The 19674-nt window shown below is 36.4% G+C and overlaps 1 protein-coding gene across 2 annotated transcripts in view; it reads left to right on the forward strand.

The window, feature by feature from the left end:
* Positions 1–19674, forward strand: part of USO1 (USO1 vesicle transport factor) — a 91424-nt gene that overhangs the window by 46850 nt on the left and 24900 nt on the right. For both annotated transcript variants that reach the window (XM_067736274.1, XM_067736276.1), the window contains exons 6-10: positions 385–487; positions 679–734; positions 4965–5085; positions 13204–13382; positions 19032–19172. In XM_067736274.1, coding sequence (XP_067592375.1) covers positions 385–487; positions 679–734; positions 4965–5085; positions 13204–13382; positions 19032–19172 — 600 coding nt within the window. The remainder of the gene's footprint in view (positions 1–384; positions 488–678; positions 735–4964; positions 5086–13203; positions 13383–19031; positions 19173–19674) is intronic.

A 19674-nucleotide genomic window follows, 5' to 3' on the forward strand; every position in this document is an offset into this window, starting at 1 on the left:
CCTACATTGGCAGGTGGATTCTTAACCACTGCACCACCAGGGAAGCCCCTATATACCTTTTCAAGATAGTGAAATTTGTTGTGTCAATACAAGAGATTCACACGTGTGTTTTAAGAACTGTATAGTCTCTTAGAATACTGTCTGCTTCTTATTTCCATTTTTACAAAGTACTGTTATATCTAGTCAACAACAGTTTAATCAGTTTGATCAATTTATATTAACTCTTTTCTTTTTATTGCTTTTTATTTCTTAAGTTAATTTTTTAAAGTTTGACAAACACTTTTTTTGTTTGTTTATAGTTTTTGGTACCATTCTACTAGTTGAAAAGTTTTGCTTGAAAATGTGAATTACAAATGTTAAATATTTTAAATTCCTATATTGTAGGAGTTTGATTTCCACGTCCGCTGGCCTGGTGTGAAACTTCTTACTTCTCTTTTAAAACAACTAGGGCCTCAAGTGCAGCAAATTATTTTAGTCAGTCCTATGGGTAAGTGACTCATCTTCCTTATATTATTTTGATTTAAAAGTGAGGATCATAAAAAACAAAAACAAAGTAAAATTGAGGATCATTCCTATGGGGGGGGGACTGAAATGATGTGTTAATAAATTGTTTATAATTTGAATCACTATTTGTGTTTTTGATCTGCCAGTGTTTTTCACATGGTTATATGTTTCTAGGTGTTTCAAGGTTGATGGACTTATTAGCGGATTCCAGGGAAGTTATACGTAATGATGTAAGTCACGTTTGAAGAAAAGTCTAAGAATATGCTGCTTTTTTTCTCTTTTTGCAAATGAAATCTTTGTTGACCCTTATTCAGAGTCATAGAAGTTAGATTTGGAAAGTTGGGGTAATGGTTTAGACCTTTTTAAGTTATATACAAGGCCACATTTTTTCTTTGTTTCCAACCTATTCAGTATTTTGGCTTAGACAAATGACTTTGCTATTCAAATTTATGCCTTCCACAAGTTTAGGATTTCTTCCATCCTTTTCTGAAAGGTTGTACTGACACCAAATTCTACCTCCAAAAAGAGCAGAGGAAACACCCCTAGACATTGAACTGCATAAACTTAACAAAGTGTAACATTTGGAACCATCACCCTTAGTTGATTGAATACATATTTCAAAGGATTTTCCTTGTAATCTCTATTTAACTATAGAGCGTGATTTGCTTTGGAGTTAATTTTTCATTCTGATTTAATATTTGCATATACATTTGAGTATTTTCTATTGATGAATATTGTTTTGTTGCTTGAACGTTCTTTTCTGTTGTTATCTACAACTTGATCAAAACCATAATACTTTAGATAGCAATTGGAAAAATCTTTTTTTTTTTTTTTTGCCGTACACGGGCCTCTCACTGTTGGGGCCTCTCCCATTGCGGAGCACAGGCTCTGGACGCACAGGCTCAGCGGCCATGGCTCACGGGCCCAGCCGCTCCATGGCATGTGGGATCTTCCCGGACCGGGGCACGAACCCGTGTCCCCTGCATCGGCAGGCGGACTCTCGACCACTGCGCCACCAGGGAAGCCCCTGGAAAAATCTTTAAAATTAAAATTTAGAGCTAGGGGATCTTATCAAGCTAATTCAGTCTCCATATTTACACGGAGAAGCCCAAGACTCACAGAAACCAAGTGACTTGTTCTTTGTTAGTGATGTCTTATTCATCTTTGTGTTTGTGGTACCTAGCCCTGTACCTTTCTCATCTTAAGTGCTATTAAATACCATTTGGATTGCTTTTAGTCTCACAACTGTTTCCTGACAAAGCAGAGACAAAACTGAAATGCTCTTGACTTCTAATCCACATAGACAGTTTTTTTTTTTAGCTTTGCATTTAAAATTTTGTAGTACCTACGTCAATGCAGTAATATAAGTGGTGAAATGATATAGTAGTATAACTCATGAGAAGAACAGTTTTTATTCTTTAATATTCTTTTAAGAATTGTGTACCTATCTATTAGGAATTTTGAGTGTCTTTTCTTGACTAAAATATTAGTATGTATCTTAAACCTGAATTTGGTGTTCTGCTCTTCTCTTTCCTTTAACTCTCTACTCTTTTTTTTCTTTTCCTAACCTTTTTTCCTCAGTTTTTATTTGAGACAGATAAAATGATTCTCTATGTTGGCTTTCATTACTTTTATGATTAGAGATTAAGTTATATTTTTGCTGTGATGTTTAGATTTTGGAGTTTTATAGCCATCTTTCCTTTGGCTTCACAGATTCACTTAAATTCTTTGTGGAGACTTACTATCGAACATTATGCAGTAAAACACAGTGTAATACAACCCAGTTGACTCCAGCAACCAGTGGAAACTAACTGGCACCTGTGGCAGCTACTAGTGGCACTCTGTTACTGCCCAGAATAATACACTGCTTCCGCCCCCCCCCCGCATCCTTTGTATCTTTTTCTTTCTTTATTCTTCTTTTAAAATTCTCTTTTCATTTCCTTCTTTTTAATATTTCTCATTGCATTCAATGACAGTTATTAATATTGACTAACCTCTCTGGGAGCCTGTTGGTAAAGATTTTTAGCCTCAGTTTGTTTTATATTTGAAACATTGAATTTGATCTGGATTTAGAGAATTAGTTGGTCATTTATCATAGATACAGTGAACTATCATATTTATTTATGTTACTTAGGGCTTAAAAATTAGCAAGAAAGGTTGAGAAAACTCTAGGAAGTAACTACCAGCTCACTTCTAAATGATAGACTGTAATTCCATTCTTTAATTTTTAGTTTTTTATTATGAGAAATGTAAACACACATGAAAGTAGAGAGAATACAGACAAACCCGTCCCCTAAACTCATTAATTTTCAAGATTTTATTATACTTACTTCATCCATCCCTCCCCTCACCACTCTCCTTTATTTTTGACTAGAGTATTTAAAAGGAATCAAACAATCTGTATAATTTCACTATTACATACTTCAGTATACATGTTGTGTGTGTGTGTGTGTGTGTGTGTGTGTGTGTGTGTATTTCCTTATATAACTACAATGCCATCACATTTAATGAGATAACAACTTTGTCTTAGCTCTCATTAAATAAGGTAACTATTTCTACACTCAAGTTTCCCAGTTGTCTCATAAATGTCTCTTACAGTTGGTTTCTTCAAATTAGTTTCCAGACAAGGCTCTCTCATTACATTTGATTGTTAATGTCTGTTAACTTTCTAAAGGGCTTGATTAAGTTCTGGTTCACCTCTTTGCTTTGATATTTCCTAGATGATGCAGTGTACTTAATTTTGCAGCACATCAGGAAATGTAATATCTGGCTATCTCACTTGTAGTGATCGGTGGGTTTGATTCAGGTGGTGACAGCCAGATCCCTCCATGGATCCCTTCATCCATTACATCTGATCATTCATTAATGATCATTGCCTGATTCATTTATTTTGTTAAGAGTTTCAAAATGATGATTTCTATAATTCTGTCATTCATTCACATTTATTCGGCTGTAACCTTCCTCAAAGAAGAACTTTACTTCATCAACCAGTATATTTTATTACCCTGAATTATAATTCATAGATGAAAGGGAGGATAAATAGCTAAATCCTTTTAATTACCAGTTTTTAAAGTAAGGAATTGGTGCCCACTTACTTTCAATGACCAATGAGTATACTTTCATTTCTAGTAACATTAGTGGATGTGTTTGATTAGAGGAATATGTCTCTTAATAGTCAGGGAAAAGAAACTGATATGTATTGAGAACTTAGGTTCTGTAGGAGTTATTTTATCTCCTTTAGTCCTCATAAAAACCCTATGACAAAGATACCATCCTTGTTTTACACATGGGTATACTAAGACTTACATTACATAAATTACATACAGAGTTTATGTAATTTGCTTCAAGTTGCACAGCTAGTAAGTAGACCTTTAAAAAACCCACTGTATCGAACTCATAACCTTAGTGTTCTTTCCACTGTATTTATTCCTCCCTTTGTTAGCAGTTAAACTCAAGTTAACATTAAGTAGGAGAATATGACATGTAAAAATAACCACTTTTGCTTTCTTTCTCATCTAATGTTGAGACTGGACAGTAAGGGAAATGAGTAGGAAAAGCCCAATAAGGCTGTGGGTATTTTTTGTCTTATATAAATACTTATTTGCCCAGTACTGACAGCCAACAGCTTATTTGACTCTTTGGAACTTTTGAACTACTTAGTTGCTCTTCCTCTTCCTCTAAGAAAATTAAATATTTTCTGTCTCTTTGACCATTATGGTATTGTTGGGCTCCTGTGGGCTCATAAAATACTTGTTGTTTGATAGTGAAATAAGCAGAAATGGTTAACAGTGACTATTTCTTGAATAATAAAGAAGTTGCAAAATATATAACCTAAATCTAGCTCAACAGGAGCTGAGAAAACTAAAAATCAGAAGCAAAGACTACTGAGAATTGTCTCACACTAGACATGGTGTTCATGAGGCATGAATTCTCATTCTTCTTTTTTTCTATCAACTTAGAATCAAGTTTTGGGGATTTCCGGGCCAGATAATTACAAGAATATCTGAACATTCCCTGCTAAAATGTGGTGATGTTTATTGATTTATATTATTGATTTCACAATTTTTTATTGTTACTATTGTGAAGCATGTACCGAGGCATTACTGAGACAAATATAATCATGTTCAACTCTCTTAGACCACAGTGAAAGCCAGGTAATGAATGATTGATGAATTGATGAATATGCAAGAATTGTTGTATATTTATATTGTACGGTGAAAAGAGAACTGAATTAGGAATTGGTAGACATGGGTTCCAGTCAAGGATCTGTCTTTCGAGATTTATATAGCTTAGGGAGGTAAATTGCTCACCTTCTCTGTCCTTGTTTGCCCTATCTATAAAGTGAAGGAGTTGGACTTGTGAAATTCCTGCCACTTCTAAAACTCAGTGGTTTTTAAAGTAATTTTTAAATGTCTTGTAAAAGTTGTATTCCACTAAACATTATCTTTCTTCTCCATAAGGGCGTCTTACTACTACAGGCACTAACAAGAAGCAATGGAGCAATCCAGAAAATTGTTGCTTTTGAAAATGCTTTTGAGAGACTACTGGACATTATTACCGAGGAGGGGAACAGTGATGGAGGTATAGTATGAAGAGATTGATTTGGAAAGATTCCTTTTGTTCTCACGGACTTGTTAACTTTTCAGGAATGCAACTGAAGGGAGAAATGAGGACATATATTTTCTTTGTTGTTTTGTTAGATGTTGAGAGAGGCTTCCCTGAGGGAGGATGGATACTTTATATTCTTTCTTTCTTCCATTATGGTGTGTCGAATATGGATTTCTTTTTATTTATCCTGTTTAATATTTGTTAAACTTCCAGAATCTGTTGATATCTTACATCATTTCTGGAAAATCTCAGCTATGTCTCCTCAAATACTGCTCCATCACATTTTTTCCTATCTTTCTGAACTCAGATTCAGTTCTCTGTCATATGATTAGATTCTCACTTTATCATCTTACTTTCTTGTCTGCATTTTCTTTTTATCTTTTCAGGCTTTCTTCTGGATTATTTCTTCTGACCTGTTTTCTATTTAAACGATTCTCTCTTCACCTGTATTTGATCAGCTTTTGAATGTGTCCATTGAGTTTTAAATTTTTCTTTTCTAGAAGTTCTGCTTGTTTCTTTGGCAAATTTGCTAGGTAATTTTTTTATAACTTCGTTTTCTCTGCATGTATTTTCAACTTATCTTTCATTTCTTTGAATATAAGAAACAATTACTTCACGATCTCTGTCTGATAATCGCAGTATTTTAAGTCTTTGTGGGTCTGATAATTTGCTCTGCTGGTTCTTACACATGGTACAACATTTTCTGTGTACATGGTTCTCTTTGACTATGTTTTGTGTCGTACTTAGCAGAATTACTTATAGGAATTTGAATCCTAGGATGAAAGTAATTTCTTTCAGAGAAAATGTGCTTGTTTCTGCCAAGCCCTGGGGGTGCAGTTTGTCTGGGATCACCTCATTCCAGATTGAAGGGTTGATATTCCCTGGACTACTCAGGTAATGCAAACCCGAGCTACAAAACCTATGAGGACTAGTTAACTTTGCATTTTTTGCACCCTGAGGATATATCCTTTTTTGTTTTTTTTTTTCCTTAGGATATATCCTTTTGAGGTCCCATTTTATTAGGTGAAAAGTTTTCTGTTAGATTCCTTCCCTACCTTGTGTATACCCTTGGCTTTGGTTTGTTTTCCCTCTGTCCCATGAGACTGTCAAAATAAAAAGTTTAGATTTATCAAGATTGAGAAATGTACTGCCAGCCAAAAGGTACTTTTATACTTAACTATCTGTATAGATATCCATTTTCTTGTCAGTTTTAGCCTGCTGTACTATCAGTTCTTCGTTGCTCCTAGGCTTTTTTTTTTAATTCAGCATTTTTGTTGTTTTTAATGAGAAATTGATCAAAAAACCTAGCACTAGAGTCAGAGGAGAAAAATGAGTTTATTTGCATTCACTGAACTGGGGTTAGCAAGTAGTGTAGTATAGGTGACAGTTGGCTTACTAATCTGGAAGGCAGGGCCAGCCTGGTGATAAAGATTTGAGAGTCTTTATAATATAGGTAAAACTTAGATAAACAAGAATAAAAAATTAGATAAACAAGAAAGATTAGATGAGTCACTTAGAGTAAGTGAAGAGTGAGAAGGGAAGTGCTAGGACAAACCCTAAGGAATACAAATTGTTAAGAGATTATAGAGGAAGAGGTATCAGTAAAAGAGACTGAGAAGAAACAGGCCGCGAGGGAAGAGGAGAACCACACTTAGAAGGGTTGGGGGAATTGGTAGCAGTGTAAGAAGTCACTGAGATATCAAGATAGGACAGAAATGTATCTGTAGGACTTGGAACATAGACATCATTGGTGACCTTGGGGACAGCATTTGTGTTTAGTGGTTGCCTCAGAATCAAGATTGTAGTGTCAGAGGAGTGAGTTAGAAGAGGGAAAATAGAATAGCAGAGAAAACTCATATCAGGAATTTGGTAAAGTCAGGGGAGAGCCAGGTGAACAGAACTGGAGGTTGACAAGGAACTATTTTTCTTTTCTTAATTTTTTTTTTGACATATGAAATATTTCAAACATACAGAAAACAATAGAAAATAGCATAACAAACACTTGTGCACCTACCATCCAGTTCTTTTAAATAAAGTATCCTTCTGAATATAATCTCACACCTTACTGTTTTGGCTTTTTTTTTATTAATTTTTTTTTTCCACCACACGGCATGCAGGATCTTAGTTCCCCAATAAGGGATTGAACCGGCACCCCCTGCAGTGGAAGCTCGAAGTCTTTACCACTAGACTGCCAGGGAAGTCCCACAACTTGCTGTTTTTAATTCAACATTGTGTTTCTGAGATTTATCCATGTTGATACATGTTACTCTAGTTCATTTATTTTAAGTGCTATATATTATTCTGTATTATGAATATACTATGATCTATTACTTTCTAATTGAGTTGACAATTAGGTTGTTTCTATTTTTGCTAATATAAACTGTTACAGTGAATGGTCTTTATGTATTTACTTGTGTGTTAAGTTTCTCTATATACCTACAAATAGAGTCGTACTTTTTTCACCATTACCAGATATTGTCGAATGGCTCTCTTAAGTGGTTTTATCAACCTATGCTCAATCAGCAGTGTTTTCAAGTTCCTGTTTCTTCACATCCTTGTCAGTCCTTCCTTGCCAATTTGATGAGTGTGAGATAATGTCTTATTGAGATTTTATTTCATTTCTTAAATTAATGAGATTAAGCATATTTTCATGGGAGTAGTCACCATTTATTTTTGTTTATCTTTTACCCCTCTGAATTACCTTCTCGCCGTTTTTGTATAAGATCGTTTTTCCTTTTCCAGTTGATTACTGGGAGTTCTTTATGTATTCTGGATACTAATCATGTGTTGATTATACATGTTTCAGTTATCTTCTATTAATTTGTTTATAGTGTTTCTATTAAAGTTTAAAATTTTAGCGTAATAACATGTTGGGTTTTTTTAAATAGTTTATGCTTTTATGTTTTGTTTAAGAAATCTATCTCTACCTCAAGGTCATAAAGAGTTTCCATCACTTTCTTATACTGAAGCCTTTTAAAATGTGTCTTTTACATTTAATTAATAGGGATTTTGCATTTGAATGATGTTATAAGATTTGTGATCAAATTTCCATACGTGTGAAGGTCTGTTTCTGAGTTCTCTGATATGTTCCATTAGTCTGTCTAGTTCTACACTAAAACCATACTCTTCTAATTACAAAAGCTTCATAATAATATCCTATCTATTAGAATATAGGAAAAATTTCCTATCTTGGCCCTCTTCAGAATTGTCTTATGCGTCTTTCCCTTTTATTCTTCATATGAATGAAATTCTTTGCTAGTCAAGTTATCTGAAAATCCTAGTTGGGATTTTGATTGGAAATATATCGAGTTGTTTGGGTTTTTTTTTTAAGTTATTATTTATTCATTTATTTTTGGCTGCGTTGGGTCTTCGCTGCTGTGCACAGGCTTCCTCTAGTTGTGGCGAGCAGGGGCTACTCTTAGTTGCGGTGCGCAGGCTTCTCATTGCAATGGCTTCTCTTGTTGCGTAGCACAGGTTCTAGGCATGCGGGCTTCAGTACTTATAGCACGCAGGCTCAGTAATTGTGACTCGTGGGCTCTAGAGCACAGGCTCAGTAGTTGTGGCACACAGGCTTAGTTGCTCTGCGGCATGTGGGATCTTCCCGGACCAGGGCTCGAACGCATGTCCCCTGCATTGGCAGGCAGATTCTTAACCACTGCACCACCAGGGAAGTCCTGGAAATATATTGAGTTTAAAGATTAAGGAGAATCGTCATTGACTTTTTCTATCCATGAACCCAGGTATATCTTTTAATCTATTCAGGTCTTCTTTTATGTCTTTCAGTAATGTTTTATAATTTTGAGCACAAGAATTGTATATTTTTTTTATTAGATTCATTTCTAGGCATCTTATACTTTTTGTTACATGTGAATGGGATCTTTTTTTATTACATTTTCAAATTGGTTACTACTTGATTTTTGTATATTGATCTTGTATCCAACCATCTTATTAAACCATTAGTTCTCCTTGGACTTTCTGTGTAGATACGATATTTTCTACAAATAAGTGTAATCTTTTTTCTTTTCAGTTCTTATACCACTTTTCTTTTCTTTGTCTCATTGCACTGATTAGAATCTTTAGTACAGTGTTGAATAGTTGCTGACTGTAATGAGAATGTTGATGTTTCACCTTTAAGTTTGATTTTTGCTAAGAGTTTTTATCATGAGTCTTGCATTTTAATAACTGTTTTTATTTTTTTCTACATCTGTGGAAATTATCAGATTATTCTCCTTTAATCTAAAAGGGCTTTTTCTTTAAAATGGAAGAGACTACAACAACTGTGAGCAAGCGGAGAGGGGACAGAAATATGATATGAGAGAGAGAGAGAGAAAGAAAAGACAACAATCAGTGGTACATAATACCTGAAAAAGGAGGAAGTTATTAGAATCCACAGGAGAGGTAGGAACTGGCTGTTTAAGGTAGGAGAAGAAGGAGCTCATCTTCCATCATAACGGGGGATAGTGCAGGTGAAGATGCAAGTCCTTTTTCACATTTGGTGACAGGGAGTTGAGTTGAAGGCAGAGACATATGCTGAGAGTGAAAAAGGATGACACAGTTGAGAATCATGGAGAAGACTGAAAATAGTCTTTTGGAGGATAGGAGAGCTTGTTGACTATTGTAATTAGGAAGATTTCCAGGCAAGGATAAAGGCCCCATTGAGGGTGTTCACCATGATTTCATAGCAGTGCAGGCTACTTGATTATGTGATCCCCTGTCTCCCCCAGTACTCAGCTGTCTAGGTACAGATATAGAAAAAAAACCAGGCAGGCAGTTTTTGACAGGATAGTGCCTTTCCAGGCGGGTGCTATGAAAAGATAGTGAGACAAAAGAGCTCAGCAAATTACCTGTAGGGTGGAAGAAATGAAGACCTATATGTGCTAAGCTAGATAGGGAAGGAAGTAAAGACAGAAGAGTTTTTAAAAAGAAGAAAGGGGGCTTCCCTGGTGGCGCGGTGGTTGAGAGTCCGCCTACCGATGCAGGGGACGCGGGTTCGTGACCCGGTCCAGGAGGATCCCACGTGCCGCGGAGCGGCTGGGCCCGTGAGCCATGGCCACTGGGCCTGCGTGTCCGGAGCCTGTGCTCCGCAACGGGAGAAGCCACAACAGTGAGAGGCCTGCGTTCCGCAAAAAAAAAAAAAAAGAAGAAAGAAGACTTGTTGATGGGTTGAAAGTCTCAGGGAAGCCACAGAACAGATATATTGAGAATACTTGAGCTGGAAAGATGGGAGGTTTTAGTAATAGAGTAAGGGTTATCTCTGAAGATGAGGCCAAGGAACTGAGGGGTCCAGATATTAGATGGGTTGTCATTGAAATTGAAATCAAGAGTGACAGCAGAACATGCAGATAGAAAGAAGACTCCAAGTGAGGTGCTGGTGTTTGCAGTGAACAAGGAGTAGTGACCATGAATTTGTTACAAAACTGCAGTGAGGACTAGTAATAGATGGTACAGCCAGATGGCCTGAGCCTCAGTGAGTAAAAGTAATTTACTCTTAGATGAAAGAGAAAATGGTTAAGTGGGGCTTCACTAAATTGAAAATTTAGTCTGCAAAAGACACTGCTGAGAGAATGCAAAGATAAGCCACAGACTGAAAGAAAAGATTTGCAAAACACATCTGGAAAAAGACTTGTATCCAGAATGTACAGAGAACTCTTAAAGTTCAATAAGAAGTAAAGAAACAACCCAATTAAAAAATGAATAAAAGATCTGAGCAGATGTATCACCAAAGAAAATATATAGATGGTATATAGCATATGAAAAGACACTCAACATCATATATCATTAGGGAAATGCAAACTAAAACAATGAGACATCACTATACACCTATTAGGCAAAAATCCAGAACACTGACAACACCAAAAGTAAGCAAGGGTGTAGAACTCTCATGTATTGCTGATGGGAATGCAAAATGATACAACCATTTTGGAAGACCGTTTGGTGGTTTCTTACTAAGTTTAACATACTCTTAACATACAGTCCAGCAATCACACTCCTTGGTATTTACCCAAATGAGTAGAAAACTTATATCTACACAAATCCTGCACGTGAATATTTATGGCAGCTTTATTCGTAATTGCCAAAACTTGGAAGCAACCAAGATGTCCTCCAGTAGGTGAATGGATAAACAAACTGTGGTACATTCAGACAATGGAATATTAGTCAACGATTAAAAAGTTTTCAAGCCATGAAAAGTCCTGGAGGAACCTTAAATGCATATTGCTAAGTGAAATAACACAGTCTGGAGAGGCTACATACTTTATGATTCCAAGTATATGACATTCAGAAAAGACAAAACCATAAAGAGACAGTAAAAAGACCAGTGGTTGCCTGGGATTCGGGAGTAGGAAGAAAGAGGAATGAGTAGGTGGAACACAGGATTTTTAGAGCAGTGAAGCTATTCTGTATGATACTGTAACCGTGGGTACATGAAATTATACATATGTTGAAATCTATAGAATTTACAACACAAAGAGTGAACCCTAATGTAAACTATGACGTGAGTTAATAATGTATCAATATTCATTCATCAGTTTAACAAATGTACCACACTAATGCTAAGTGGTAATAGCAGTGGAAACTGACACGAAGAGAGTATATGGGAATTCCCTTTATTTGTTGCTCGGTTTTTCTGTAAACCTGAAGCTGCTCTGAAAAATCAAGTCTGTTTTTTGGAGTTTTTGTTTTTGTTGTTTTGTTTTGGTTTTGACCCTGCCGCACGGCTTGTGGGATCTTAGTTTAGTTCCCCAACCAGGGATTGAACCCAGGCCCTCAGTAGTGAAAACACAGAGCCCTAACCACTGGACCACCAGGGAATTCCCTAAAATCTGTTCATTTTTTAAAAGCAATTAATTCTTTTTTTTTTTTTTGTGGTACGCGGGCCTCTCACTGTTGTGGCCTCTCCCGTTGCGGAGCACAGGCTCCGGACGCGCAGGCTCAGTGACCATGGCTCACGGGCCCAGCTGCTCTGTGGCATGTGGGATCTTCCCGGACGGGGGCACGAACCCGTGTCCCCTGTGCATCGGCAGGCGGACTCTCAACCACTGCGCCACCAGGGAAGCCCCGCAATTAATTCTTATAATCGTGCAGCTTAACTAGTAGGAGCAAAAGTGTGCATGTACTACACAGAGGAATCTACTCGCTGTGAGCATCCAGCCGCTTTTTTTCATATACTTTGCAGAGGAAACAGAGCTCATTGGTTAGGAAGCCTGAGGAGTGGCCAGATATCTGTAAGGAGAACCAGGAGGGAGTCGTTAGTGTTTTAGAAACCAAAAGAAGAGGAAGTTTCAAGGAAGAGGCATAAAGACAGCAATGTCAAGTGCTTCTTAGCGATTAAATAATATATGATTGATTCATTCAACAAATATTTAGTAGTGACCTACCATGTATACATCTGATATCTTGTCTCTCTCTCTTTTTTTTTTTTTTTTTTTTTTGGGCCTCACCACGTGGCATGCGGGATCTCATCAAACCTGCGCCCCCTGCGGTGGGAGCGCAGAGTCTTAACCGCTGGACCACCAGGGAAGTCCCGAAATGTAGACTGTTTTTTAAAAGCCATTTTACTTTCTTCTTGGAATGCTTTTCTGCATCCCACCCACTTCATGTGGCTAATTCCTGCTTATCTTTCCCATTGGTGTTTATTTTATTATTATTTTTTTATTTTGGCCGCACCATGTGGCATGTGGGATCTTGTCTCTATATCTGCTGAGGATACAGAGAGGTAAGTAGGACATTCCCAAATTCCTGTCTTCATGAATTATAATCTAGTGAAGACAGATACTGCATAATAATAAAAGGGGCAGGCTACTGTGAGAGCATATAGCTGGTGATCCTAACCTACTCACTGGATCTTGCTAATCATTCTTGAAGAAATGATGTGTAAGCTGGATTTGAAGAAAAAATGTGAGTTACTGAGGTGAGTGGATAGTTGAAAATAGAAGTCAGGAGATCACTGGGGGACCTGAGAAGGAGCAGGCTCACTGCCATGCATACTGAAGAGATGCTGAGCACTGAGAGTTTTCTTTTGAAATGTTTGAGGATTGAATTTTCCTTCAGGTTTTATCCGCCTCAACATTCCATTCTACATTCTTTCCCCAGGTATAGTAGTGGAAGATTGTCTGATTTTGCTTCAAAACCTGTTAAAAAACAACAATTCCAATCAAAATTTTTTTAAAGAAGGCTCATATATTCAGCGTATGAAACCTTGGTTTGAAGTTGGAGATGAAAATTCAGGCTGGTCCGCACAGAAAGTGACTAATCTGCACCTAATGCTACAGGTATACTGTCCTTAGACATAAATGTGATAAGAATTCTGACAGTGATACTTTCAAAGAAAAGAAAATGGCTTGTGTTTGATAAATCCAGGATGTTGAGTTGGTTTCAGATGGGCTTTAAAAAAAAAAAAACGCTTTTAATATGGAGATTTGCAGTTATACGCAGAGATGGAGATCCCCACACACACACCCATCAGTTAGTTTCAATAATTATTAACATCTGGCAGTTTTGTTTCATCTTTTATCCCTCTCTCTGGCCCTGCAGGATTATTTTAAAGCAAATCCAAATACAGTTTCCTGATAGGTTTTGCACTAGAAAATAACAGGTTAGCTTGTTGAGTTGAATTTTTAAAATCTACTATCTTCAATTAAGGTTCTAATATCATAAATTTTAATACTCAGAATATTAAGTTCAAAGAAATCCATTCAGTAAACATTTACTGAGAGCCAGGCACTGGATGCTTGGAAATGAATGGTAATGTCCCTGCCCTCAAAGATTAATAGTCTTGAGTTTTAAATCTAATACAAGTTAAATTGACAAATCACGTGTAATTTTATTTAAGCTTTATGGTGAAAGCTTGGTGGTGATAGACAGTAAAAGTGAAGACGGTAGGATCCCAAATGAATTCTACATCAGAGAAAATGACGAAGTTTTTAGAATATTTTACTTACTTATCCCTTTATTGAATTCCCCTTCTCCAGACCCTTAAGCTTATACGGGTCTCCCACCTTACTGACTCTTTAGTGATTCCTGTGGGTCTTCGAGTGTCTCTGAATTGTGCCTGCATCTCTGAAGTTGTGTTCCTCAAAACTAGATGGTTAATCAGACTGGTAATTAGAATCCACATATTGTTGCATGCTCTGGGAGTTGCCTGCATAACGTTGATTGATAATTAGGGTGACCATATGCCCCAGGTCACCAGGCCAGTGTTCATTTTGTAATTACTAATAGTGTCCTCTTTCACTTCAACAGTGTTCCAGTTTAGATAATAAATTATATAGTTAGCCTATTTAGAATATGCCTAAAAACTGTCAGGAAGATATTTTACAGGAGAACATGGGCAGAATCTTTCTGTTTATACTCCCATCTTCATTGTCTATATTTTTACTTGTCAGTATTACACATTTCAAGGCCATTAGTTTTTTATGTTTTAGAAATAGTGTCCCAGTGGTAAGCTTGATATTTTTGCTCAACATTGCTTTCTTAATAAAGGAAATTCCTCTAGAAAAGTAATTTTCAAAACGTGATTAGAGAAAATGAAGGGATCTGATGATGTACAAATTACATATATGTTTCCTGCCAGAGTGAAAATTTAAACTGCTTGAGCAGCTTACTCATGTTTTATAGCTTAGGGTACTACGTAAATAATTATTTTTGAAGGAAGTGTCACTTGTTAAAAAGTAAAAGTACTATTTTACCCCCTAAAAAAATTTAGAATATAAATATTTATATAAATATAAATAAACAGAAAAACACAGTATTCTGGTTATATAGTAAGTTAGTTCTTTCTTTAAGTATTCTTTGCTTTTAGAAAGTGAATAAACTAGATACTAATCTTAAAGAACATAAACTTCAAAATAAAGAAACTGAGTTTAATTCACTTTAATATATTCTCCACGCAAAGACTGAGTAGTTGATGTAATCATAGCTTCACAGGCCACAGGTTATCTTCTGCTTTTCAACCTATTAGAGGGTTCTTTCTTGATAGCTTTATTGCTTATATTTAGGGTTGCTTGTATTTCAAGTTCTCTATTATGTTCCAAATGAAAATGCATTACAATTGATGATAAACAATCCTTTTTGGATAGATATTTCCATTTAGAATTATTCATCATCACAGTTATAATTATGATGGAATTCTAGGCCACTAAAAATTGAAATTGATCCACTTAAGGATAGTTCATTCACATTTTGCAAATTAAATTTGGGGGAAGCATCTTATTGAAAAATTTTTTAGTTGTAAAACATTTAAATTTTTTCTTGGAATGTTAAGTTTATGACTAATTCTACCTACAGGAATCCATTCTATGCCATTTTTGGATAGATACTGCCAGTGACTCTCAGAAAGCTCATTACCTTATGAGAGACTCCTTTTCATTATTATTATATTTGTTATGGTGATCTGCAATCAGTATCTTTGATGTAACTATTGTAATTGTTTTGGGGCACCACGAATCACACCCATGTAAGATAGAGAACTAAATTGATAAATGTGTGTGTTTTACTGCTCCACTGACTGACTGTTCCCCGTCTCCCTGTTCCCTGAGACATAACAATATTGAAATTAGGCCAGTTAATAACTTTACAGTGGCCTCTTAAGTGTTCAAGTGAAAGGAAGGGTCCTATGTCTCTCACTTTAAATCAAAAGCTGGAAATGATTAAGCTTAGTGAGGAAGGCATGTTGAAAGCCTTCATAGGCCAAAAGCTAGGCCTCTTGCACCACTTAGCCAAGTTGTGAATGCAGAGGAAGAGTTATTGAAGGAAATTATAAGTGCTACCCCAATGAACACATGAACGATAAGAAAGTGAAACAGCCTTATTGATGATATGGAGAAAGTTTTAGTGGCCTAGATGGATGATCTAACCAATGACAACATTCCCTTAAGCCAGAGCCTATTCTGGAGCAAGGCCTTTACAACTCTTCAATTCTGTGAAGGTTGAGAGAGGTTAGGTAACTGCAGAAGAAAAGTTTGAAGCTAGCAGAGGTTCATGAGGTTTAAGGAAAGAAGCCATCTTCATAACATAAAAGTACAAGGTGAAGCGGTAAGTGCTGGCGCAGAAGCTGCAGCAAATTATCCAGATGATTTAGCTGGGATCATTAATGATGGTGGCTACACTAAACAACAAACTTTCAACGCAGATGAAACAGCCTTCTATTGGAAGAAGATGCCACCTAGGACTTTCATAGCTAGAGAGAAGCCAGAGAGAAATCAATGCCTGGCTTCAAAGCTTCGAAGGACAGGCTGACTGTCTTGTTAAGGGCTAAGGCAGCTGGTGTCTTTAATTTAAAGCCAGTGTTCATTTACCATTCCAAAAATCCTATGGCTCTTAAGAATTATATGCCAAATCTTTTCTGCCTGTGCTCTATTAAGTGGAACAACAAAGCCTGGATGACAGCACATCTGTTTACAATATGGTTTACTGAATATTTTCAACCTACGGTTGAGACCTACTGCTCAGAAAAAAAAGATTCCTTTCAAAATATTACTGCTCATTGACAATGCACTTGGTCAGCCAAGAGCTCTGATGGAAGTGTACAAGGAGATTAATGTTGTTTTCATGCCAGCTAACACAATGTCCACTCTGCAGCCCATAGACCAAGGACTGATTTTGTCTTACAAGTCTCATTATTTAAGAAATACATTTTGGTTTCTTCGTTTTTTAGTATTTATTTGTTTGTTTGTTTGGCTGCACCAGGTCTTAGTTGCAGCATGCGGGATGTAGTTCCCTGACCAGGGATCGAACCTGGGCCCCCTGCATTGGGAGCGTGGGATCTTAACCACTGGACCACCAGGGAAGTCCCTAAGAAATACATTTTGTAAGGCTGTAGCTGCCGTAGATAGTGATTCCTCTGATGGATCTAGGCAATTGAAAACTTTCTGGAAAATGAAGAACATTTGTGACTCCTGGGAAGAGGTCAAAATATCAACATTAACAGGAGTTTGGAAGAAGTTGATTCCAACCATCATGGATGACCTTGAGGGATTCAAGACCTAAGTGGAAGAAGTAACCGCAGATGTGGTGGAAACAGCAAAAGAACTCGAATTAGAAGTGGAGCCTGGAGATGGGACTGAATTGCTACAATTTATGATAAAACTTGAATGGGTGAGGAGTTGCTTCTTATGGATGAGCAGAGAAAGTGGTTTCTTGAAATGGAATCTACTCTTGGTGAATATGCTGTGAAGATTGTTGAAATGACAACAAAGGATATTACAAAAACTTAATTGATAAAGCAGTGACAGGGCTTGAGAGGATTGACACCAATTTTGAAAGAGGTGTGGGTAAAATGCTATCAAACAGCATTGCATGCTACAGAGAAGTCGTGAAAGGAAAAGAAAGCCGATGCACTAAACTTCACTGTTGCCTTATTTTAAGAAATTGCCGCAGACACCCCAGCCTTCAGCAACCACCACCCTGATCAGTGAGCAGCTATCAACATCAAACTCCACCAACAAAGAGATTGTGACTCGCTGAAGGCTCAGATGCTGGTCAGCATTTTTTAGCAATAAAGTATTTTTTTAATTAAGGTTTCTCCATGTTTTTTTAGACATAATGTTATTGCACACATAAGGGACTACAGTATAGTGTAAACATAACTTTTATTTGCAATTAGAAAACCAGAAAGTTTGTGTGATTTGCTTCATTGTGATATTTGCTTTATTGTGGTGGTCTGGAGGAGAACCTGCAATATCTCCAAGGTATGCCTGTATTTTTTAAAAAGCAGGAATAGAAGGGTAATAAATTTAAAACAAAAATCAACAAATAAAAACCACCGACGGCTAACTAGAAAGGTCCAAAAACGAGAGCCAGTGTGTAGTCCTAAAGCCTCTCTCCTGTGACATCAATTTATTAATGAAACCTCTTGGAGAATGTCTGCTAGGCCAGACGTGGAAACATTAACTATTTCAATTCTTCATAATTTACTGATTTAACTACTGACTGAGTTTTTCCACAAATTCTAGTGATTGCCGGTCACCTTTTTATTCACCAGCAGTAAAAATAGCACTTTTCATACCCATTTTATTTTTTATATTTTATCTCCCCCCACAAAAACGTCCCCTTTCTTAGTGAAGTCATTATCTATCATATGCACCAGCTATAGCAATAAAATTGTTTTAGTCTCCTCTGTTATATCATTGATTACTTCTGTACATTTAGGGTAACATTTGTATAGCACTTTGTCATTAATAAAGTATTATCATAAATATACCATTTGATCTTGATATATATATATATAAGATTTTGTACACACATATACATATAACTTTAGTTTTAAAATGTAAGGTATATCCAAATTTATTTTGAAGATGTAACTGTGCTGAACAGTTGTTTAAGATAACATCTTTCATGTCTCTAAAATTTCATGTTCAAGGTTAGACTAATCATAGCATCATAGAACCTTAGGGATTTAATTAGCATTAACAGTCAATGAGGCTAACGCCTTGCCTAATGCACAAATCTTCAGCCATGTCTCCAGTTGTTCATTTTACCCTCTCTAAATATTTCCAGTTTGGGAGGAATTTTATCACACCTCAGGCCATTCTATTTTCAAACCTGCTTTACGATTAGGTCTTTCATCCTTACTTCCATAAGAAATCTACCATCCTCTTACTTATTCATTATTCATTTTTTGAATACAGACTATGTTACAAATACTGTGCTTGTTGTTTGAGATACAAAAAATGACTGGGGCAGTTTCTACTCTCTGGGAGTTCACAGTGACCTGAAGGAGATAAAATTAAGGAAATAGCATAATGTGGTATGTACTGTAACAGAACTATGGCCATGAGAGCATGAAGGAAAGAGCTCCTAGATCTGGCTGAGCAGTTGAGGGAATCCTTCACATAGGTTTTCTGTTCATATAGATCAAATTTGTCTCAAGACTTTTCAGATCTTTAAAAGACAGATTTTGTGTTCTCTTTCTTTCGCAGCTTGTTCGTGTACTGGTTTCTCCAAATAACCCTCCCGGTGCTACCAGTAGCTGCCAAAAAGCTATGTTCCAGTGTGGCTTACTGCAGCAGCTTTGCACCATCCTAATGGCCACTGGAGTTCCTGCTGACATCCTGACTGAGGTAAACCAAATAAAGGCAGAGGCTGCTCTGTGGAAGCTGAAATCAGGAAGCCTAGGAAGAATTAGATATCAGCTGAATGAAAAATAGGAATTGTTAACCATTCTTGTATGTTAAATTCCTTATTGACCCTGTAAAATATTAGCATAATGATGACAGTATCAATTCCAAAAGGTGTATTCATTCCTCAAGTTTAACAGTATATAAATAGTGTTAAAGCTTAGAAGATTTCTCATTAATTTTATTGTATTCAACAGGAGTGAACAGTATGATTTATGTTTTTAATTTTGAGAAGAGTATGACTTAGTCAAGTAAGATTTGAGTCTTATTCGTAGCATAATAAATTCTTTTTCCTTGACATATGGCATTTTCTGTTTCCTGCCTATTAAGAAAAAGAAGTTAGTTTGAAGAAAAGAAAGGTTTAGTTTATTTAATTTTTTCTCAAATTAACACATGCATATTAAAAGCACAGATAATAGTAAAAGTTTTATAGCAAAAACTGTCT

The sequence above is a fragment of the Pseudorca crassidens genome, chromosome 4 (genome assembly GCF_039906515.1).
Source record: "Pseudorca crassidens isolate mPseCra1 chromosome 4, mPseCra1.hap1, whole genome shotgun sequence".
Lineage (NCBI taxonomy): Eukaryota > Metazoa > Chordata > Mammalia > Artiodactyla > Delphinidae > Pseudorca > Pseudorca crassidens.